This window comes from Convolutriloba macropyga, chromosome 7, assembly GCF_964194025.1.
Source record: "Convolutriloba macropyga chromosome 7, txConMacr16.3, whole genome shotgun sequence".
In the NCBI taxonomy this organism is placed as follows: Eukaryota; Metazoa; Xenacoelomorpha; order Acoela; family Convolutidae; genus Convolutriloba; species Convolutriloba macropyga.
In genome coordinates this window covers 61425976-61451630 of record NC_134474.1, presented here as the reverse complement: position 1 = coordinate 61451630, position 25655 = coordinate 61425976, and the positions used below count along the sequence as shown (strand labels likewise).

The following is a 25655-nucleotide window of genomic DNA, read 5'->3' as shown; positions in this document are numbered from 1 at the left end:
CCCATGCCGTAAAGTGTCTCCCTTTAGAGAAGAAACGCTCTGCTAAACTTTGCAAAAAGTTCTGAAATTCTTTCGTTTCCCCTGGGCTGTCGACTGAAAAAATTAGCAGATCATTTAAGAATGAATTAGTCTGTTTGCTCACGGAAAACAAATTCTTTCAGAGGTTAGTTCAAAGCGAGTGAAATCAACCAACACATGCAAAACTTCATTTTTCCGTTCAGTGATAAGTTTACCTTCCTAACACATAATAGCGTGCTGAAAATGAAATCGTTCACATTTTGAGTGATGCTTCTCAAGTGGCGAACCAAACGGTTGATACATGGGATCCCGGAAATCCTGCTTTTGGACAGAAAAAGTGAATCCTTATTCCTGTCAAAACTTTCACCTGTCAGCCAAAATGAATTTCCTTTTTTCAATTTGCGCTACAATCTTTTTCTTTCCGTTTCTGTTACTTCTTCGGTTATGTTATTATGAGGAAACTTATGTTCAGTTTCAGTTATTAGAACAAAGATTTGTTTACTTTTGCGAGCGTGTTCTTTATGCTACTCTATCTAAAATATTATCAGCAGATATAGAACATTTTAAATTGTTATAGAAAAATTGAAGCAAGTTTTAAAAAACTTGTTAATTTTGGTTTTCAACGGGTTAATTTGCGTCAAAATTATATGAACAATAAATAAGTTAAAATGATAATCAACTTTGTTTAAATATAAAAAAGCGAACAAAAAGTACGAGCAGTATTAAATAAATGTCTCCAAAACGCTTTTTAAGCCTGGCCTCTTACCTAATTGATATTTATCAAAAATGACAAACTCTTCAACAAAAACTAATACTGCAATATCTAAAGGCAAGAAAAGACAACTGATTCCCCCTGCGCGAACTTGCTAAGGGACAGTGAAACTGTACATGCGACAATTGCAGATTATTTCCAATTTTGTTTCCACTAGTTTTACCTTAATTACAAGTTGTATCCTTCTTCTCCACAATTCCACGCAAAATAGATACACACAAGCACAACCCTTCAGAGCCGAGAAGCTGGAATTCTTTTCTTTCGAATTTCAAAAATTAATAAGAATTTGCATCTCTTGTTGCATTAAAGCAACAAGAGCAATTCTAATAATCATACCTGGTCCGAAAAAATCTTCCGATCAGTGTCCTGGAAAATTTCGACAAAACGGAATTATTTATCAAGCAAGAAAAAATTGAAATGTTTGAAGCAAACTCCATGACAACTGCATGTACGCACCTATCTTTCAATTCTCCATTGCTTGAGCAGATAACAATTAAGTTTGCATTCTTTTGCAAAAAAAGTACTTCTCGCTACACCGACAGACAATCAACGCAATGTGGTCAGGCAATTAACAATAAATTTTAAAGGCCTTTTTTCAAAAACTTACAACTTTTTTCATTTAGAAATAGCACAAATTGTCAACCCTTCGACTCTGATATTGGACATTAACTATTTTTCTCATTTTGAATAACATTTTGATGGGTCTGATAAAATCCACATTTAAATTTTTACGCAAAATGTTCTAGGATCAAGCTGCGTACACTCGAATATTTTTTTTAAAAAACATTATAAACATCAAGTAAAACATAAAATAGTTCAAATTTGTTCGCTACTAAATCTTTACTGCGTAAGTAATGAGGTGCCTCCAAACGTTTAGCAAACGGCCTGTACAGTTGCTTTTATACAGGTTTCTAACTAAATCTGCGACAACTTCGTTCCAAATTTCTGACATCGTCTCAGTTTTCCTAAATCATCATTTTCGTAATCGGTACTCACAATGCCCAAAACATGTTAATTGGTTTTAGACCCGGACTATATCCCCGCCATTCCAGTACCTCCTACTCGTTCTCACGGGAAAAAAATGCTGATAATCATCGATTAATACACCATCTTCTTGAAAAGTAAGGTACAGAAAGTGTTTTGTTTCGTCGTAACTATGTTAAATTTATAAATACCCAACACCATTCAGCTTGTTTGGAAATCTAATAAGAATTTTTTCATCTGATTTGATTGCACCTCAAAATATAGGTCATTATTTGTCCGAATTGAAACATCTTGGTTGTTTTTGGTTACTTCGTTACTAATGAAAATACCCAAACAATTCCGTCATTGCAGATGCACATTCTCGTGTCATCAGGAAAAACAAAAATTTGCCAGAAATAGAAAGGCTTCATTCGAGCATTGATACACTATTTTGGTCAAAACCATTTGCGTTTTATCTTCAAACTGACTTTGCAGAAATTCTTGAAAAACCCTTTGAAATTTCGTAGCCAGAGAACGCGTTATGGGGCACTCTGATGCGTTCCATTTGAGATTTTGGGAATCTTTTTAGACGTTTTTTAACCTTTATGCATACTGTGCACAGCTTAAATTCAAGTTGAGTTGATGTTGCATCTTGTCCATGAAAATCTGACATTTCGTAGCATAACTTGGCAAACTGTGAAAGTTCAAAGAGGATTAATAATCTTTTCTTCTAAAGTGGAGGAAACGGTAACAAAATTTCTCTTAAAACTTTGAAATTTCACACCTTTTTTCACGCTTAAGCGCAAATCATGCTTATGGAGCAGACACTATGTTTAAAAATTGGATATCGTGTGCTGCACGTTGTTTTTTGTACCATTGTGCGCTGTCATAGAGATCAACCATGACAAACTAAATTTTGTGTAGTCCATTGTTATATATTTTTGTGAACCTAGTACCAAATTTAGGTCTTTTAAATATTCGACAAAAATTTGTTACTCGTGATACATTAGAGCTCACTTTACAATATATGGATTCAATCAACCATATCTGTATCAGTCTCTCATTTAGTGATGTTAAAAGACATTCAATGCAAATCAGTCCACATAACCAGCAGATTGCCGAATACAACTGCACTATAGAGTTGGTGGTTATAGATATCAACACATATAGAAATCATTCGACGAAAAGATCTAAGCAGCTATAAACAAACAATGAATAAGTATCGTCAAAATTTTAAAATTGTGCTTTTAATTGCTCAACTCATTACAATCGAGATGTCTTCCAGGTAGCAAGAGCCGACCTCAAAATTACCAAGATTACATGTTCCATCAATTGTTTATAGTGTAGTTGATCTCATCTAAGAAAAAAAGCAAATAAAGAAATAAGTGAACTAGTCATTGACATAATTCGAAAACATTTAATTTTAAACAAGGGACAAAATTTACAAATAAAAGTATCAAAAATATTCAAACTTTTAAAACATTTACACAATTCTCAGAATAAATTAATATTTTTAAACTATTAAGCTTCCGAAAAAGCAGTTTAAATCATCCATCTGATATAATCAAGAACCAATTTTTAAATAGAATTACATAAATGTCTCACATCAATAAAATACTCTGTAAACTGACATGAAGTCTGGAATTTAATAAGCGGAGGTTAGTTATTAATTTTAGAAAATTTAAAATTAACTTTTTACAATCGACACAATATTTGACTACTAACATTACATTGCACTATTTTTTTTAAATTTAAGGTTCAGCCGCAGCACCTGAGAATGTCATCAAATTACCAGATTGTCACTCAACATTCTAATTGTCAGATTCAGATGAGGAGGATGAAAATGAGCTTTCAGATGATCTCATGACTCCGTTCTTTTCACGCGGGTAGGCTACGGGCTTTTTCCTCGCACTGAAAAGAGATCAATTTCAACAGGTATGTAAGGGAATTAGTTTTACGCTGATGATATGCAAGACCAGAATGTTGACACAATATAGAAACGTAATTATTAAAACTGAAGAACTAAGAACAAATATGATATTCAGTATCATTATGATATAGACGATCATTATTATCAGTTCACTTTTTGTACGTTAGCAAAGTCAAATAACACAAACAGATATTCTACCTCAATGACTTGATAATTTTTTTATCGAGTTAGATCTAACGAATTTCTGACAAAATAGTCTGATCAGCACATCTTATCAGATTATGCATCGCCTGACTTATACTTTGTGAACCATCTTACCAGTTCATACACGATCAATCTTTTGTGAGGTCTCACACGATAAAAGTATAGATATGGCAGCCTCTTTATTGTGTAAGAGCCGATACGATCTGATCAGAAAATAAGTTATTGTTCCGACCCCACTTGTGGGGGGGGGAAGAACTATACACTCAAATGGGTTTTTTTGTTCCGTGAATTTTGGCCGACCGATATATTCATCGTAGAGAAATGTGCGTGGTATCATTAAAAAGCTCGTCCAGCGTAGAATTCGAAATTAAAAAGATTTTTTTTTGAATTTGGTTTTTTTCGAGGAGTTATCGAGGTTTAACGTTTCATGTGAACACTGGATATTTGGTTCACTTTTGTTCACTTTTACCGTAATTTTCGTTCGAATTAACGTTTTTTCTACGAAAAATTTAATTCAAAACTAGATTTCACGCCAAAAAGTAAATCAATTTCAGGTTTTTAATAGACGAAAGGAGATAATATAGACTAGTTCTAGTCTTAGAGGGAAGTTTAATATATAAAAAAAATTCGAATTAGGTTTGGGAGCTCTTTTTTTTAGAAAATTTTGCATTTTTTTTGTTTTTTCAAGTCACCTAGAGATTACTAGACACTTTTAATATCGAAGTTCCGTTAATGACAAACATCTTTTTTACGATCAAATGAAGCCCAATGAACAAAAAATTTGTTTCGAAGGGATCGCTCATGTTTTTTTTGGACTCGTATCTCAAATTTCGTAAATTCAAATGAAATTTTAATTTATTTTTTGAGGTTTTACTAAAGTTTTATAATCCTATGGCATAAACTTGTTGACTAAAGGTGCAATAGATTTGCTAATGAGCATTAACTGAACCTATCTAGTGCTGTGAGTGGACAGTTAATGGCTGTTAAGACTTTGAAAATAAATTTTCGAAAGTTTTTTAAAATTAGTAAATCGTAAACTTATTTTTGTGAACTGTAAGTTCGTCTCAGCAAAAACAGGATTGAACTACTTCATACCACTGCAACATAAGTTAGTCTCATTGGCGGCTTTATCAAATAACTATTTGTTATACGTCTTCAATGCCACAATTTTCAAATTTTTAAAAAAATTTTTGGACATTTCGTTTTATTGGTTCATTTTGAAATCTTATCACGTCATCCTAATATTGATGGCTACATCTTCCTTTAGTGAAGACGTCCAAATGATCATAGATAAAACGTTCTGAGTAAAAAATATCGTTTAAATGGCTTCAAAACTTTCTTCTCCCATTTTTCTAAAGAAATTTTGGTTTTTGCCTGTATTTGTTGTTTTTTTTCATAGTCATAAGACATATTGTGATGTCTTATTGATTACCTAGGCATCATAAACATCCTTGTATTCACATCGTGGCATAGCTGAGCGTATTCATTGTATTCCTATGAAAGCTTTTGAGTTTAATGGCTGTTAAGACTTTAAAAATATTTTTATTTTTTTTTTTTCAACATAAATCAATCTCAAGCTTATTTTCGTGGATTGTAAGTCAATCTCGGTAATGACAGAACCGCTTTTTTTCTACATCAGCAGCAATTTATCTATTTAGCGGTTTTGTCTTCTAACTATTGGTTTTTTTTACTTCGGTGCACTAGTTTTCATAATTTTTATAATTTTTGGATTTTTTTTAGTAATTTTGGTTCCTTTTGAAATCGTATTACATTATCCTAATATTGATAGCTCCCATTGGCTTAGTGAAGACGTTCAATGGATCGTTGAAAAAGTTTTCAGAGAAAAAAGCTTATGGTTTAAATAGCTTCGACACTTTCTTCTCTCAATTCTCTACCGAACTTTTGGATTTTGCCTGTTTTTGTTGTTGTTTTCATAGTCAATGACTTGTTGTAATGTCTTATTGATAAATTTTGAATGACAAAAATCCTAGTTGTCACATCATCTAGGCATAATTTAGCGTATTAAATGCCTTCCGTTGAAAGCTGCAGAATTTTTTAACTTTGATACTATGGGTTTTCTCAAAAATTTCGTGGTTTTGATGTACTTTTCTTTGCCATACGACTTATTGTGATGAGTTATTGATGTCACATGAATGAAACCTATGATTGTTATTTCATCTAGGCAGAATTTAGTGTGTTTAATTAACTTACAATGTAGCACTTTTTTTAATTCAAACATCTATTTTTGTTATCTCTTCATTTGGTTGACAATTAAGTCAAAAATGTAGATGAGCTCGGGTCGGAACATCATGTGCGAACGCACATTAACGAGCCGCCTTGTTTAATGACAAGCGTCATTAGATCCTAAACAAAAAAACATCTCGAACCACTTTGATAAAATTATGTTTGATGCCTCTTACGATTTTATGAGATGTGTCATTTGTCAGTCCACCAATTTCTAAAGCCTGATTTCTTGATTTGTGATCCCACCTTTATGGTTATTATTTGATGAGGTAGAGAAGATTCCATGATTGCTTAAGTTCTTCTTTTCATGTTACGTTTCTGGTCAAAGATTCATGAAAAAGCTATTGAACAAAAAGCCATCGGGGATTTTTTGGTTTGTATTGATTCGTTCTCTTTATGTTCTCGACAAAGAGTTAAAAAGATAACTTTAATAATAAATTTCCCGGTTGCGTATTACTACTTGCGTGACCGATTGAGGCAATTTGGTTAGTCTTCACCAAAAGTACGTATGGTTAGTTTTCGCAATTTGTTCTGTCATTAATTTTATTAAATCGGAGTAAACTGATGTTTTGTGGTAATCAACATTTTGCATACAATCAACCAAAAAAACTAGTTCAATTTGAAATATTTTGACAATGCGGTCTATACATGAGAAATAATTGTTAACAGAGCCCAGAGAGACAAGCGACTAATGACAGAGTCGCGGCTGCAGCAGACATGTTTACAAAAACTATTAGAGACTGTGTTATTTTCTGATAATGTTCCAGGGTACCTATTTTCTAGAATGATGTATTTATATAAAATATTCATTTGCTTCAATGACTAAATATTTTTTTGCTTCTTTGCATCGTTTTACTGCCGAATTTTTTGCTTCTATAGTTCACAAACTACTTTTTAAAATGCATTTAGCAAATCCTGACTATTTCTTTGCACACCCAAAACAACAAATGATAATGATTTGCAGACTACAACACGTGCAACATTGTGTAAATTGCTCTCTGTCATTTACCCATGCTCGCAATTGATGCTCTAATCATTCGTTTAAATTATCGTATGTTTCCACGGTCGAGGGCATTTGGGGTAATAATATAAAAAAAATACAGTAAAATGTACAAAAAAAAATATTTTTTTAACCCAAAATATTACATTTTTTAGCGGTGCATGCGGTGGTTTAGCTATCAATTTTTGCAAGAATGGCAATTTCAAGCCGTGAATTGTTTTTTTGCCGGTCAAAAAGCTTAATTAAACTATCAATCGCTTAGAACCTGAGTTTCTGCTCACACGCTATGTAAACCTAAATGTGTAAACAAGCAAACACAAATAAACGAAGATGCTTACCTTGTTATTCGTCGTCTCTCCATAAAATGAGGGGAAGACCTCCCGGATTTGGAGTTGGGAGGAGGTGGCGGGGATGGTTTGACAAGACGCGACCCTGAATTCGTTGCATCAGTACTCTGAATCTCTTTGGTAATATTAATAGCCGTTACATCAGCTGGTTCATGCGCATGGATTCCGCTGTGTGAAGGAACATTACTTTTATCAATTAATAAACTTTGCTTTTCGTTAATATTACTCCGCGAAGATTCATTCCGGTATCCATCTTGCTCATTGCTAACTAATTTGTGACGTGATGTACATATTTGCTCAGAACCACGAATTGTCACCTCTGAATTTTTATTTTCTAAAGAGTCGATTCTTTTCTCATGAGTACTACTGTCATGTTCCGTCTTACAAATACTTTGACCTTCTTTTGATTTCTGTTTACGCGCAGTTTTCTTTTTACTCGATTCCTTGTGACCGTTCTTGTAACGTCTACGTTTCCGCCGTTCTGCCTTTTCCCTAGCTCGAGAGTAACGTTTTGACCAGAAGTAGTCAATTGTCCATTCTTCTGACTGGGGTTTGTAGTCGGTGGGAGGGGGCACTTGTGTGTAATCGTTGCCATAGATCACAACTCCACAAACCAGAATGTGTGGAATCACTTTTCCACTCTTTCCTCCGTCATCACTGTGCAGAACAACCCAACATTAATATGATACCTCTTGTTTCTATTTTGACGTATATTATTGTATTTTAATATATCTAAGTAAGATACTTGTAGGAGGTATCGGGCGTTGTCTTGAAAACAAGATATTTATGTTGTCGTGAGTACGATAAAAAACGTTCCTTTTTCTGTTCCAGGATTTAATCCAAATAACCAACTGTTTTCAACCGAGCATCTGACAATAATAATAATAATACTATTAATTTACAGTTCTTGTGACGTTTATTCATTTATGCTGCAAATTTCTACCAATTAGATTTCAACCTCAGAATGTTCCAGCATACCTCTAAAGGTTTCAAAAACAACTTTAAAATTCTGTTAGAGAAACCGTTGGGAGTATCGGAAAGCAACTTATATGCATCGGAGAAAATTACTTGTACTGTTAGAACCAAAATATATGCCGTCTTTCTCTAAATGAACAAACTGATTGTTCTCTAAATGATAAGTGTAGAACAATCTGAAAGACACAGAAAAACCATACAAGGTACACACACAGCACACATTACACAAATAAACACCAACACAAATACAAAACCCAACACAAAAAAGCGCATTTCTTTAAAACTTGGGTTAGTAAATTGGTCACTACTCAAGGTTCGTCACTGTCCATTTAGGTGTTATATATTTTTAAATCTGAAAAAAGGTGTCGACGTTTCGAGGAAATTGCATCGATAACTGTATTTTCGACACAAAACTTTGCAACTTAACTTTTAAAGTTTCTAATTTTTTTCAGTTTTGATGTTTCATGAGCATAATGGACGACTATTTTTCATAATCTCATAAGTGTTAATAGCGAGATATAAAAACACAGTTTAGGTATTGGAGGAACTTGAAGACGCAATTTTTAACAAGTATTGACAATGTTTCTGATTCTTCATGACTTTTGTCAAGTTTTGCACTCTGCCTCTATTTGTGTCCAATTTTAAAAGGAACTAAATTTAAGGGACTCTCTCTCTCTCTCTTTCTTTTTTTCTCTCTCTCCCTCTCTCTCTCTCTCTCTCTCTCTATCTATCTCCGCTCTCGCTCTCCCTCTCCTCGCTTTCTATCTCTCTCTCTCTCTCTCTCTCTCTCTCTCTCTCTCTCTCTCTCTCTCTCTCTCTCTCATTTACACATACCACGCGCACTAAAAACACAAAGACACTTAATACACAAACACAAGCGCGCGCATACATAAACACAGAACCCGACACCAAAAAAAAACATTCGCATTTCGGTAATCGTACAATTTACACTAAAATCTGCTATCAACTTTTTGACGTTAATTGGAATGTTTTGGTAATTTTTGATGTTTCATGAGTATATCAGGACAATCATTTTTCCAAAATACCAAAAACAGGTTATCAGCAAGATTTAAAAACAAATTTTGCTATGGTTATAATTGAAGCTCAAATTTGTAGCAAACATTAAGTATTTTTTAATTTTTCTTTCCTTCTGAGTTTTTGCCTATTTTTGTGTCTTAAATTTGGAGTAAATATTACCCTCATACACTCACTCTCCCTCTCTTTCTGTCTCTCATACAAACATACCATACACATAAAAAACACAGCCCATAAATACACTCCCACACATACAAAGCGCGCACATATGAACGCAAATACAAACCTCGCTGCCAAAAAAAAATTTTTGAATAATTGTTTTTGACATCTTATCGTTACTCAAAATTTGTCACAGTTTATAAATGGATTAACTGTTTACAGAGAAGTCGTAAAAATCACACTAAAATCATTATTGAAGCATTTCAATTTTTTCGAAATATTGAGTCATTTTTGATGGTTCATGGGCATAGGGGGACAACTAATTTTTCACAATGGCGCAGAATTGTTATCAGCGAGTTTTAAAACACATTGGCTCAGCAATGGGCATATTAAATTCCGCGATTTGCGATAAATATTAGATATTTTCAATTCTTTCTAAAAACAAAGTATTTTTTTCTGATTCCAAAACACACACACACCCATACATATTCCCGAGCGCAAGCAAGCGCACACGCACACACAATCACATATACAAACCTCGCCACCCAAAAAAGAAATTTACAATCTTTTGGCATCTGATCCCAACTAAATGATTGCCACCATTCAGTTGTCTTGATTGTTTTTTTTTAAAAAACTAGGGTTGGAATTGTTGAGGCACATGTATCGTTAATCGTAAAATTGACACTAAAATCGGAGAAGAAGTTTTTGGTTTATTTAAAAACATTTTGTCCCTTTTGATGTTTCATGAGCATAATCTTTCAATTCCTTTTTAAAAAAATACAGGCGTATTACAAGCTAATTTTATTAAACATGGTTTTGGTTTTTCAAAATTTTCTAATCTTTAATGTTTCTGATAGTTTTTGCACTCTGTCTCCGTTAGTTTTCAACATGTAAAGGAATGTTGAAAGCTGTTCATAAAGTCTCTCCTTTAGTAGCTTTGAGGACGATTGTTTATCAGCAAATGTGGCCCTTTTCTTTTAAGTCCGAGTGTTTTTTTTTTAAAAACAAACAATTTAATAATTTTTATGAAAAAGGATTAAAAAACGTCTACTTCTTTTGAGAAAAAATCGTTTTTCATATGAGTAGTTTGGCAACCAATGAAGCCTTCAGTTTTTAAGTTTACAGAAACGACCTACGTTTCCAAGGTTTTGAAAAAACCCAAATGGTTACTTCTGATAGAAACAACTCTAGAGTTTTAGATAATACATTTTTTTGGCTTTTAGTTTCTAATTTTTAAATTTGATTCTTTGCCATTTTGAGATCTCTAAATTGCCTGAAGTCTTCAATTTCCCAAAAAAAATTGAGAGTGATAAAATTGTTAAATAGTTTCTAGCCAGCAGAAAACAAAAAGATGGATAGAATTTTTTCTTAAACAAAATTTAGGAAAAAAATTATCCATTTTTAACGCATTTTTTGTGATATTGTTCAAATTGCAATATTTTAGGCTTTTAGTTGTAAATAATTATTAAAGAGTATTTAACCTAACTAAATTCACTGCAATATTTTTCGTTTGTTTCTATCTTAAATTCCAATGCGATCTGACACCCCCGCCCCGAGCAATGGTTCTTTTTCGTTCTAAACATTTCCTTCGAAACTTTTCTCCCCCTTTTTGATAATTTTTTTATATAAATGAAAACTAGATCCTACGGGCTACAAAATGGTTTCTTTCTTTTTTCTCTACGATGCATAAACAAAAAGTGAAAAGTTGACTGACAAAAAAAGCCAGCCTGGCATATACATTCCCCCATTTTTGAAAAATTGTTGCAACAATAAACAATTCATTATAGTTTTCCTCCGTTGAGCTCAAAAACGCAATTCAAAGTCAGAAACATTGTGTCAATTTCCGACCAATGCTCTGAAAAGACAAACGTGGGAGCGATAAGTAGCCTGCTTCAGCCGGAGGGTAATTTAACAAACCCAAGCCACTTCAAATGATATTACCATAACTTATTATTCAATTATTTAAACCCTTCAATTAGTTAAATTGCAAATATTAAAGCTTTTGTGTCGCCCATTTCGTAGTGAACTCGCCAATGAATTCAGCTGCAAAAATTTCGAATGAGAGCATATTCGATCATGCATAACTGAAAGTCAAAAAATTCCTGAAAAAAGCCAACCGTTCGACCAAAATTTGATCAGAAGTGAAAAGTGCATTGAAAAAGACAACAACTAAAAAAATAATGCATCAAACTTTGTTTGAGAGAGCTAACAACTGGGAAAATTTGATAGAACAACGATAGAAAAATAAAAAAAAACTCACATTCACTTCGAGGGCACAGAACTAGAAATAGTAAAAAATATAGTAAAAAGCTTGAAATAATACCGAAAAGTGTCATCGTTCTTCGTCAACTGCAGATCCGTTCAAAAATGACGGCCAAGTTTGAAAACGCAAACCAGTCACCAAATTCGAGGAAAAAAAATCTTCAAAACTTTCTATTCGTTGCTGGAGATCATTGCATTTTTTTCATCTTTCGAAAGAACATTTCATTTCAGAAAGATCTTTTCTCTTCAATTTAATTTGAAGCAGAGCATGCAAAGATGAGGACATACTGCCCAATAATGAACATACCCGACCGAAAAATAGCCACCGTTGATTCCCATAATTGCGGTTGAAAGAATAAAATCTAATGAAAACAATTTTTGAGAGAATACAAAGTCTAGTATCAATACCGATAAGCATTAGAGATGGTAACTAAGACATAAGAACTAAGTTCAAGTAACGGCCATCTAAAACTGCGATTTATGGGTTTATCCCATTTCTATTTCCGATTTCGTTTTTTTTTATATACTCTGTTCATTTTGAATTCCTTTGATGAGCAACTGCTATTTATAAGTACTTTCAGAAAAATGAGAGACGAGCAAAATTAGCCCAGAAAGTCACAAAGATTTCACGCAAATTGTCGACAAATCGCCAAAATGAGGTAAAGCTAAACAAACTTTTGTTCGACGACGTAAAAAAAAACAAAAATAGGAGCGCTATAATAGCAGGCTGAGATGAGGGCGGCTTTTAACCATGTAAACATTTTTAGGGTAAACAGTTAAAACAGACCACAAACACAACAAAGCGAACAGAAAGTTTCACTCAATATCTCAAAACCTTGAAAAAACATCAGATGTTGAAACAAAATCCCCCGAATGAGAAATGGTGGATTTTAATTAATGCATCCAAATGCTTACAAAAAAAATTACCTGAAACAAATTAAAACATCGCAGGACAAATCATGAAAACAATCCATAAAATTAAATGAGAAGAACAAAAATAGCATTCAAAACGTACACACCTTCAGGATAAGCGTGCTGAACATAAAATTTGGCATCTAAGAAAAAATGCTTCATATATAGGCAGGCATACAAGCGGAGCAGGACAAAAACAAATATAAAAATAGTCATCAGCCATTTCTAGAAAACTATTAAAATTCTTGCAAAGTTCTTTACGCCAAGATTTATGCCTATGTCTTCACAAACATTTCTTTGTTGCTAAAATATACAGATTACTTAACTTGCAGGCTAACAGAAATCGGTTTCCACAAAGAATAAAAAACAGAGGCAAGAACGACAAAAAACTTTACGCCATTAAAATCTATCCACAAACGCAAAACCAAGCTTGAGGAAATTTCGCCACTAAAGATCGAAAAACTCGAAAACGATGAAAAATTTCGTAAAAAAAATGGCAAACTTTAATAAAATATTGCTATTTTGTGATAATTATAACTACACAGCTGTTTTGTTGTCCGTAAAACCATACAGTATCCTATCTGCTTGCCCAAAAAAAACTTGGCCCCTGAAGATAGGAAAACTCGAAAAATTAGAAACAGTTAAAAACTAGAAAATTGCAATTTTTAATAAAATCTTGCAGTATTTGGGATAAAAAAACTCGAAAATAACTTCCCCGTCACAAAAAACTATCCAATAATCGCTCTTCAAGCCCTAAGAAACTTCATTTGTTACTATAGATCGGAAAATTCAAGAAGGAAAATCATTTTTAAAAAAAATGCGAAAAACAAAAACTTTTTGCATTTAATTTTGCATTACCAGTTAAAGATACCTTGACAACAGTTATGAAAATAATTTATAGCTGGATCAATCCTAACATGAACTCTAACCAAGGTCAATTGAAGACCCCTTTAAGAAAAAACTCAAAAATCGGACAAAAAGGAAAGAACTTTCAACGACTAAACAAAAACAGCGAATTGCCCTAAAATAGCCACTATTTATACTCATAACCCCAATTGAGATTGAAAAAAGAGAAAATAAAACAGATTGATCGTGCAGAATAACTTTCAAATGCAAAATTTCTGTTTCATTTCGTAGTTAGACAAATTCTTGTTTCTTACTCCAGGTACTATCAAAACCAAAAGCATTAGGGATGGTAATTGAGTTTTTATAAGAACAAAGTTCAAGCAGCGGACATCTATCTTTCGGTATTGAGTCTGTGCATTTCAAATTGCTCTGCTATGCAGCAGCTGCTGCTATCGAAGTCCATTGGTCGCGAGTGACAAAAACCACAAAAGAAATGGAATTCTTGTTCAAGCGCAGTTTCTTCACTCTATTTTAAAATTAAAGCACAAAAAAATCACACCGCAAACCACCCTCTTCCGGTTTACTGCCTGTTTTGGCGTGACCAAACCATCACTTCAATTTGACTTCAAAAATCATAAACACATGTGAACAGATCTTAATAAAACATAGCCGGAATGATTCTGGAAACTCCAAGAAGGCCGCTATCTCTACTCAATTCGTGAAAAAAAAGCTCTTAAAAACACCTTGAACAAAAAATGATGAATTTTCTTTTATATTACAAGGGCTCTTAAAGCCAAAGAAAAGTAAAACTCATGCCAAATCGACTCAAATGATGTCACCCAAAGAACACCAACTTTAGATTGATAAAATTCACTGAAAAATAGCTGCTTTGAGTTTCCTAAAATCTCCGGTCGTGTTAGAAGAGTCGACATTAACGCTAGAGTTTCCAAAAATTAAGGATAGCACATGACTACAAAAACATAAAACGAATCTTGACGTCTGTAGGTGACAACCAAACAAAAATTTAAACGGCCAAAAAGCTGCCGTTCAACACTATCTTTTTTATTGCTGGGAAACAAACGATAAATTACGAAGCCAAAATTAGTGCAGACTATAATGAAACGAAAAAGCGCAAAATATTGATATCAGTTTTACAATTAGTTCACATACCCAGCATGAAACTCTCTTGAAAATTCATGCTTTTCATCCTCTGAGCTGGATCCTCTGTGTTTTCGTCTTTTATTCCTGACTCGTCCACTCTCACTCCTGCCTCGGCGCTTGCCCTTTTTCCTGAAAGACCACCAGCCCATTCTTATCATTTACCAACAATTTTTATGTTCCTGCTAAAGCAGCTGATTTTAACCACGCCATGCTCCTACCGCCTCCGAATGTTTACAAATGAGATACGACATCACTATTTTAGTTGATGCTAGTCTTCAATGATATCCCGCTCTGCGTTTGAAATTTTGCATCTTTTCTATTCGTGCGGATAACAAACTGAGGTAGGGTAAATACTATTTTTCGAGTGATCCTGAATTCGAGCTCATTTAAATAACAATTATAACTTAAGATCAGAATTGCGAAACGAGAGTACGACGAGAGTACTTTTTGACGACGAGAGTATTTTTTGAACGACGAGAGTATTTTTTGATTTTTTGAACAGCACGACGAGAGTATTTTTAGCCCAATTTTTTAGCGGGCTCTATCAGACGATCGACGGCTTACAGCAGGATACGAGATCAAGACTTTGAATTAAGCGATGTCATATCTATCCTGTATTATATTATGCATCACACTGTACGGTAAGCTTTCTGAATGTCAGAGCTAAAACTGAATTGTGATCTGAAGTTGAACGGAATTAGACAGTGGCAGATGCAGATTATACCCGGAGAACATTACAACCACGGTTTCTTTAACCATTAATCATTAGATCCAGTACCACCTGTTTCTTCATCTGGAACATCCACAGTCGCTACAAATCGGCGATTTCATTTTTCCTGTTGCACAAAAGAACTCTATCCCACGTAAATCGTAGCAGCTTCTTTTTACAGTGCCATTTAAAAAAGGTCAGTTATAACATTCACAATTACTCTGGCTGTTTTTTTGTCTTTTGTGGCACATGTCAATTAACTAAGAGGAGGGCAGGAAAGGAAGGACAAACAAGTAATGAGAACCCTTCAAATGACTCCATCACCAGAAACAATACCACATTTTATCAATATCGTCATAAACACCCACAGAAAGGACAAAACTTTTTTCACGTCCACCCTATGCTTAAAGCGTAACAATTGGACATTTTAATAATTATTATTGTTACAGCTTCCACAATAGTGGGAAGAACTATAGGCACAGGATAAATTTTTTGTTCAGGTAGTTTCGCTCAATCAATTTCACGGGGATACTTGCCAGTAATATCATTAAAACGTCCCTGAAGCGTAGAGAAACTCGCTGTTTCTAGTGATTTAGCAAGCAGTGCTTTTTCGACCAGAAATTTTTGCTCAGAGCTTGATATCTCAGAGTTTTGATATATCAGAGTTTTGATTTTTGATAAATCAGAGTTTAATTTTTTCTGCTACTTACGAACATTGCATGCAGAGTAAACCGTTTTTAAACATGTGTTTAGTTTTGAAACAGCCACAGTACTGTTTTAAGCCGCTTTCCGACGAAAAATTCTTGCAAAATTTTATCAATTTTTTGTATTGAACAACCGCATTTTCAATCGCGCAAGGGATCATTCAATTCAATAACTTACATGAAAAAAGCGACATATATAAATCACTTGGAAACCATATCACTGCTGACTTTCATTACACTGAACCCCTTTTAGCCGATTAAAAAGGGATCCAGAATTCTGCTATTATAGGAGGATAATTCTGTACACTGCGTTCAATTAATTATATTTTGCGCGTTCCCAAATTTCAGTAAGGCAACAAAAAGCAGAAAAAAAAATGAATCGCAATTTGGGACTCACCACACTTTTGGTTATTTAAATCCTTTGGATATATCTATAAAGTTGAAAATTGCCTACAATTATTCACAAAATTATGAGTATTTTTGCACTGAAAATGTTTTGCATATCCCTGCCAGAGGTGAGAAGACCCATCACAATGAACAATTGCCAAATAAATGGAAAAAACCCTATTACAGATGGATATCTCCTTCCCACTAGGAACAGTTCCGATGAATTATTGAATTTTCCCTAAGAACGATTCTATGAACTCGCTGTTACCGATCTAACAGCATATCCAAAAAATTATTCCATGATAGAGCAAAATACATTAAAACGACGGATGGGACAATAGACGAAAGCTCGATTTGGGGAAATTTAATTATAGCTCTTTATGTTATAATAACGAACAAAAACAGTCAATTTTTAAAAATATTGAGCATTTGCAGAATTCGAGTTTAGGTTCATCCGCATACTATGCCAAAAATTCTCTCAAAATTTTCCGCGCACCATTCAGATGAAAACAAAGATTTTATGTTCTCCACTTTTCCGCCTGTAACTTTTACCGAAATTCTTTGCTAAAGGGTGTTTAAATTTGTATTTTTTTGCTTAATGGCTACAAAATTTAACCTCCGCCTCATCAAAACCTGTTGCCTAACATCATATGCCTGTTGCATACCATAGATTGAATAAAATGTTAGCGCCCAATAACGATAACACGAAGCTTGAATTTAAAACATTTTTAAACCGCGAACATAGCAGGCAGATTGCCAGAAAATAGCCGCAATAGATTTGTAGAGCCGCGGTCTCAAAAAGATTTAAAAAAGAAAGACAAAAAAATAAGTCTTTACATTAAGAAATGATATGTTAAATTTTGATTAAGAATCTGTAAAACTCATTGCTGCTTCTATTAGCTGCTCTTAAATAACCTTCAATTAGAGTGATAAACACTCACTCGACCTTATCTCTTTGAAATAAAGTAAAGAAAAGTCAACTTAAGAGAGGAAGTCATTTTTGAGAGCGAGGTAAGTCACGTGTGACCAAGAATTTTATCAAGCGAATGAACAAAAAACTCATTCCACTAAAAGTGAAAAATGATGTCACGCGCGCAATTCAGTTAAATTGCATGAACGATTGAACAAACAGCAGATTTGAAGTGATTGTGACGTCGTATGGTCGTAAAAAAATCTTGACGACGAAATAAGAAACATAGCCGGAAAAATCCGGACGCGACTCGAAGCGTCTACCCTTCACAAAAAACCGTAATTGCAGCGGAAGTCACTACCTTTCGTAAAAAACCATTAAAACATTAGCTCCTAGGTCTGATCTAAAAATTGATGAAATTTAAACCACTATCACCAAGAGAAACAAAATGCAGCAAAATATTTTATTATTGAAAACGTTTTGTAACGTGAAAAAAGTCTGAAATATTTAGGATGGTCACAAAACAGATAGGATGAAAACAGGGCTATCAATTTCCCTAAAAATATTCATGATTCTAATCTCAAAAAGACCATGAAAGCAAACTGAAGATAATAATCTTAGAAACTAAGTTTAATTTTTCAAAAAAGAATGCTCAAATTTATGAATAAAAAAACCACTACAATCAGATTTCTAATAGCTGCAATTAAGACAAAAACAGCACATACTTCTTGTTTGTTGTATATATGCTAGACAACATGATTTCATAATAATTCAACAATTAAATTAATCACAGAAAAGACATGAGCAACATAAAATTCAAAGGCAAAAAATCGTTTAAACAATACCCCGGCCGGAAAAAAGCCAAAAATAGCAGTAATTAAAAATTTTAGAAAAGGCTTTCTAGCAGACTCTCAGCACTGCCTTATGGTTGAACGAAATCAATTGCAAACCAAAGAAATGACGAAAATCCAGGAAAAAGCTGATATCATTCAAAATTTTAACAACTGAAAAAGCAATATAACGAAAAAAGATGTAGATGCCAGGAAAAAAAGCTAGAATGATACAAACTAGAATGTGAAGAATATGGAAACAACGTAACGACAACCGTAACAAAAAGACTAATCTTGAATTTTGAAAGTTCAAAATCAAATTTAAAAAGTTCAAGAAAAACGAATACATTTCATTGTTCAGCATGTGAGACATAGAAAAGACAACGAGTCATCCGAGACAAAGATTCATCCTTCTGAGAAGAACCAAAAAGGGAAAGCACAACAAAACATTTTTCAGACTGCATTTATTAAAAAAGATTGTTTTTCAAAAATTTAACGCCAAAAAATGATTGAATTTTTATTGAAACGAAATTAAAGTCCCTCATGTTGCAAATGTTGCTATTTCTAGTAATTAAAACAAAAATAAACAAAACAACTGACAAAACTTTAAAAAAACTACCAAAATCGGATTAGCATATGTACAATTTTATAAAACAAAATTACATCGAGGTACAAAGAGGCGTTGAGTATATGAATTATCAAAGGGAAGTTGCCATAGTAACTGATTTTTGACAAAAAGACGGCTGAAAGATCCAAAAATTAAGAAATTAATAGAAAATAAGACCAAAATTAACTAAAAACTCAAGAAATATGTGCCAATATTGATCTTGAAACGCATTTTCAGGCTCTGCAAAATAATGTGGTATACATTTCCGAAGTTTACATTTCAATATAGCATCGACTTAACATCATTTCTACAAAAAACCAAATTAAAAGCAAAAAAACTGGTCCATTTGGACGAAAAAACGGCCGAAAACGGTTAACTTTATGTGCCAGTGGGTCAAAAACTACTTTTCAAAGTCAAAAATTCATTCACTAAACGCAGCGCATGATCAAAAAAACTTCTCTCGCTCAAAAAATAAGTTCACACGGAACTTTTCCTCACTTTCGCTTTTAAGTCAAAACAGCGTCTGAACGAATAGTACTACCGGTAAAAAAGACCTTAAGAAAACCAATACTCCTCTTCGAGTCGTAAAAAACCAAGAGAAGGCCAATAATAGCCTCAGCTATCGCTTCGCGGCTATTTAAAAGAGTTGATTTAAAACATTATATTGTTTTCACGTTCTCCCTTGAACCTAATCAGCACTTTGGCTTCGCCTTAGCGTTAAGAAATCGCTAGAAAAAATGTAAAAACGACGAGAAAAGCTGGAAAACTCTTCTCTATGGGAGAGACAATAACTTATCAGGAACGTCCAAATAAAGAAAACAATCATATTTTAGCCTGGAGAGCATCAAAAACATTTATTGCTTGTCTGATGACACGAATGAGCATCCCGTGATCATATCTTAACAGGCAGTCAATGAACAGCACTTGGGGCTCTGGAACAGTCATGAAATGTGTTGATTCAACTACTTAATAGAGCTGGTTCTGGGTGCATGATAAAATTTCAACGGCAAGTTCAATAACACAGCCTATCTATGATCTACAATGCATTTATTTCATATTATCAGATTTACATTTAAATCAAGTTTGTTCGTCAGAGCATATGCAACAGGTAATCAATTCTGCTTTTAGTTTTCGACACCCTTTATATCCTTTACTCTCCGCCGGTGCTGCTAAAAAATTTTCCTTCAAATTGAACTATAAGGACACCAAATTTGTTGAACACGAGATCATTACTCTCACGTTCTTCACGTCGCTAGTTTGAGTCTCCGAGAAGCTGCATGAAGTGGTGTATTTTCATCCAATAAATGCTTATAGCAACCAGCCACCCAAAATTACTGCGATAGAAGAGGCTGATATATTCAAAGACATACAAGACCGGTGGCCGAGATATCCAATTTTACCTTTGAATCCATCTCTGTCCGAAAGCTGCCCTTTACGTTGAAAGAAATGGCAACCAGGGAAGCTCCCAAAAGCTGGTCAGGATTCCTACTCTGAATTGGTCCTTTGTGTTAACTAAGCAGCTGTGAGCAGCAACGAACACAAAAGATACTTCGTCAAAAATTATTATCATCAAGTTCAATTAATTCACACCATATCGGATATTCAAGTATCGAACATCAAGATTACAGCATCTATAGACATCAAAACCAAAACATCATAATTCATAATATATATCTAACCGACAGAAAAGACCACCTTGGGTCTTAAAGAGGAGTAAATGAACTACCAATAATGAAAGATAATAGCTCTTTTCATTTCAAGACATCTTAATTCAAAACTGATTAATGGAGGCATTCAACATTACCCTTTATAATACAAAACCATCGATAAGCTGATATACGAGACCCGAGCGAGATCCAAGTCCATATTAAAACAGAACCAAGCGAGTACAATTAATTAGAAACTAATCGTTTAAGCTTTAAGAACATTCGTGAAGAATGCTCCGAGACAATAATCATCTTTTCATTGTTGCATCTTTGGCATGTTAAACATCAACCTATCGAGTACGAATTCAAATTTCATTGTTGCATCTTTGGCATGGTAAACATCAACCTATCGAGTACGAATTCAAATTTTATATAATTGAATTCCGTCAAAGGAAAGGATTCCGTCACAGATCATACTCGAATCCAATTACTAAAAAGGCTCCTTTGGCATTATGGGTACAATATATGGCCTCAGATTCTCTCAAATGCATATTTACGAGAGTAGTAGAGACTTGTTGAAATTGGGCGGGAGGGGTAAAAGAACGTACCTATGTATTAACATTAGGTATGTCGTTTTTCATTCAATTTCATCCAATTACCAAAGACGTTCCTAAAAAAGAGAGCGAGAACAATAGACCTGTCAATTTATCTTAATTACCCTAGGGGGAAATGCCTCCAATTTTATCAATTAAACTATTACTCACTTTATGCTTGTTGCATTTCTCTCGTTTAAATGCTACTTAACTTAAGAAATATTACCAAATATCGGCGATCGTAGCACAGTACGCAATGCAAGCTGAGCGGAACTGCTCGAGCAAACCATGACCCGGGAATTGAGGTTCAATTCCCGGCTTCCTAATTAAAAAATAATGAGGCATATTGTTCATTTTTGTTGAACAAAGAAAATTGTGAAAAGAAACTCGTGAAAAGAATTTCCAAAAATTTAAATTTAACTATCATTTCAAAAGAGAGTCAAAAGTCTCCTTCCATCATTGTTTTTGATTATAACGGGTTATCAGAAATTTTTCCATTCTAGGAGCTACATTGCCTTCTGTCTCACAGAAAATTACTAAGCTTTTAAATACGCTACTTTACTGTAAATCATTTTCTTTCAAAAGAAAAAAATACATTTTCAAGGGAAAAGAGCACTGAACAAATTCTCCAATCGAAACGCATTTGTTAAAGAGAAAGAGGCTGTTTTTAATCATTATATAACAAAACTCTGCTAATTTTCTCGCTTATCAAGTTGAACTGTTTTTGTTCAGAAAATCTCTCTCACTCATCTCTCTCACGCAAGTTTTACTTTCTCATTGAATTGTTTATTGAAAATCAAACTTTTCATAATATTCTGCTGTGACTTTAAACAAGCTTGTTAATTTCTATCTAATTTTCAGTTTACTGAATTTTTCTATTCAAAACTCAGGTAAAAATTTATTCTTATTCAAGCTCGGTAGCTACTGCTCTTACTTGAAAACTTTTCATTTTGCTCAAACAAGAAAATCGACAATCCCTTTACCTCGTATGTATTGTTTTTTCATTAAACTTTGATCAATAAAATGAAAACAAGTTAATTTTAACTTTTTCCAGCATTGATGCTCTGTAAATCGTAATTTCAGTTAATAGATTTTCTGATTCTGAATAGTTCTTTCTTTAATTTTGTTTAGAAAATGGATTCAACAAAGACCTTCAGAGTTGTTCAGATTAGCAGTCAGGAAAGATTGAAACTTTACACAAGCAAAGAAACCACAGATGCTGCCCTGTTAGGGGAAAGATGACTGATTGACACATCCCTGGATAGCTGAGACCCTGGAGAAGATCCCAAGAGTCTTACTTGACCATTTTGAGGACATACTGAGTCTCAATTTACTCTCTCTTCCATTACATCAATCAGTTACGATAACGGACGTCAAAATGAGGTCTCCACAAATTACTCAAGTCAAATTGAAAATAGTGTTTCCTTGGCTAACATCAAGTAGGAGTCAAAAGAAGTCAATTATAGCAGCAGCCGGGAAAATGAGAAGGATGAGGGGAAACAGTACATCGTTAATGCTCATAAAAAGTAGCTTTTTCTCATCGACAAGCGCCGGAAAAACGCCTCTCAAACTTGAAATAAAAACCAGTACTCCCAATAAGCTTCCGCAAACCGTTGAGAGGATGCTAGACGTTTGGATCCCAGTCCAATTCCACTCATTACGAAATGATTATACAATTTAAAATCCAAACTGTGTGTTTATAGTGTTCTTTAATTATTGTTTTTTCGTCTTGAATATTTGATGCCCCGGAATGATTTTTTAAAGTTTTTCGAACCAAATATTATATTTGTTTTAAAAACAAGATTTTAACAAAATTATTAAAAAAATAATATTGTATTTGAACCAAATCTTGTGTTTTGTTGTATGGCATAACTGTTTTTTCGCGTATGGACGTTTGCAACTAAAACTGCACCAGATAAGTTCTAAATCTCTCCTTCCCTGGTTTTAAATTAGCCAGGAAAGTTTCCTTGGTCTCAACAAATTACTCAAGTCATATTGAAAATCGTGTTTCCTAGGCTAACATGAAGTAGGAGTCACAAAAAGTCAATTATAGCAGTAGCCGGGAAAATGAGAAAGATGAGGGGACACAGTACATCCTTAATGCTCATAAAAGTATCTTTTTCTCATCGACAAGCGCCGGAAAAAACCAATGTTGGTCTGGCAGGGAGTCCTACTAGAGTTACAACAATAAGAGTAAAGAACATAACTGTAATTAGCAAGTGTACAGCGAGGTATTTATTACCCGAAACTTGCTTGCTGATTCAAGTCTCAATCTTGGTCGTTAAAAAATTGCTAATTTCTAGTCATAGTATTAAAATATTTGGAAGGAAAGGGCTGGGCATGAAAAAAAAATAATTAGAAATGGTAGAAAATGATGATAGAGCGCTATTGTAACGTGTTGTTTCATCTGAAAAAAATTACGGGTTGAGGGCATACTTAAATATGAATTAGTTTTTTCTGGCCGGATGACGAATTTCTTTGGAGCACAATTACTGGCAGCCTCAAGTTGCCGCTTCACTATTTCTCTCGTAGCGGAGTCTGAACAGAAATTTCTGCGTCCAACAATAAATGGGTTGTATGTAGTATAAAAAGCTGACTAGTGTCTCAACAAGGGGACACTTTTGGGACTTTTTTTGCAAAGCAATTTTTTTTGTAAGTTTACAACTCCCCTTGTCATTCCCCTAATTTTTGATTTTATTCAAAATTTTGGTTCCTTGTTCGGCTAATTCATTCATCGGTGCTATAAACTAGTTCAAACTCTTTGCAAATTTTGCAACTATTTTCCCGCCATTTTGTGAAGAGCGAGGCAAAGGCGCGTTAATGTCCCACATTTAAATCGCAATTTTTACGCGATGTTGTTCACCGCTGCTAACTTTTGCAAATTCTAAGCGTGCATTTATCCGATTTTAACAAAACCTTACCCAATTTTTAGCCAAAAATGGTCCAAATTGTCGGTTTTTTGTCCCCCCACTAGGTTTTTCCGGCCAGATCTAAGAAAAATCTGCCGACAGATCAAAAATTCAAGAGTATGGGAAACTAATAAAGGGTTTGACGGGAACCAGGAAAACCATCTTATAAATCGTTTTGGCTAAAAAACATTTCGAAGCTTGATTATTTGTGTCCAGAAGAATTTCCATCTCATTTTAATCATTTTCTTCCTAGTAATCAATAGGTTCAGCTGTTTCATATCTTGATAAAAATGACCACTAATAGCATCGTTTTGTGGTTCCTTTTTTTGTTATTCGATTGGCTGCATCTATAGTTTCGTGATGAAGAAAACCGATAAATTGACGAACTTCCTAAGAATTTCTCAACTTTTAGCAAAAGTCAACAACCCCCACCCACAAGATAGATAGCACTCAGAAAAGGGATTGAAAACGTTTCAGATGTGACTCAAAGGAGTTAGGGGATTAACTTTAGACATTAAACCCAGAAATCAAATACCATTCTTTTTTTCGGTTTGTTTTACTCAGTCGCGTCGTAGATCAAAAAAAGTTCGTCAATTTGTGTACCCGATAGCGTCAATATTGATAAATAAACTCAGCATTGAGAACAATCCTTCAAAAATTGTTTGTCTGTTTGCTACTTCAATCACTTTTGCAGTTGGACTTTGATTGTAAGTATCTTTTCATTGTACGCTTGTTCCGATTTGGCTTGAAAAGACCCCCATTTTTTAATGTTTTTAACTTACTTTAAGTTAACTTAACTTTCGGTAAAAACTTATTTCAACAATGATAACGTTCCAATGAAAAACTGTTTTTGTTTTTGATAAGAAATTTCAAAAATAGAAACCAAGTAAATGTCATAAAGACTTAAAAAGTACATCGAATGTCAATTGGCTTTAAATATTAGATTTTGATATTTGTCCACAAAACTATACATATTCTATTTTTGTGTTCCCTTAGAATTATAAAAATGGTTGCGGTTTTTTGATTTTAGGGGAGTTAGTACAGTTCGATTTTAATTGCTCTCAGTGTTTCTGAACGTGGTTATCGATGGTTGAGCACACGGTTACTGAACAGCGTGAGTTTTGCTTCTAACTTTTTTAGAACAAAAAACAGTAAATTTGAGTAGGTTTGTTGCCTTTCTTTATTGACATACTAAAGATTATTAGTACAAAAGTTCTGTTCGAAGCGCGGGAAACTGCAAGTCGTTTTAACTTGAGCCTATTGTTCTTCTTTTTTGCTAAGTGTATATCGACTCGGACTTTGTTCAGAAAAATAAAAGCTGAGATGACTGTTCTCTAATTTATTGAACAATCAATATTTTGCCTTTTTTAGCAGACACGCACAACGATCAAAAACTTGCAAAAAGTCAAATTTTGCATCAACGGAAGAACTATTATTGATTTGAATAACTGCCACTGTGGAAAGTGTAAGAATCCAAGAATTTTCGATATTCAAGATCGCGTTGTCCAAGAGGGTATCAACGGGCAGCACCA

At 33.9% G+C, this 25655-nt stretch overlaps 1 protein-coding gene across 3 annotated transcripts in view; it reads right to left on the bottom strand.

The window, feature by feature from the left end:
* LOC142343218 (uncharacterized) overlaps positions 1-25655 on the bottom strand; it is a 65833-nt gene that overhangs the window by 6228 nt on the left and 33950 nt on the right. The window contains exons 5-7 of one of the 3 annotated variants that reach the window (XM_075394978.1): positions 14838-14957; positions 7470-8135; positions 3309-3664 (exon numbers count right to left, since the gene is read on the bottom strand). In XM_075394978.1, coding sequence (XP_075251093.1) covers positions 3565-3664; positions 7470-8135; positions 14838-14957 — 886 coding nt within the window. In that variant the 3' untranslated portion in view covers positions 3309-3564. Of the gene's footprint in view, positions 1-3308; positions 3665-7469; positions 8136-14837; positions 14958-25655 lie in introns of those variants that run through there. The other 2 variants (XM_075394975.1, XM_075394977.1) reach the window with 2 other exon arrangements.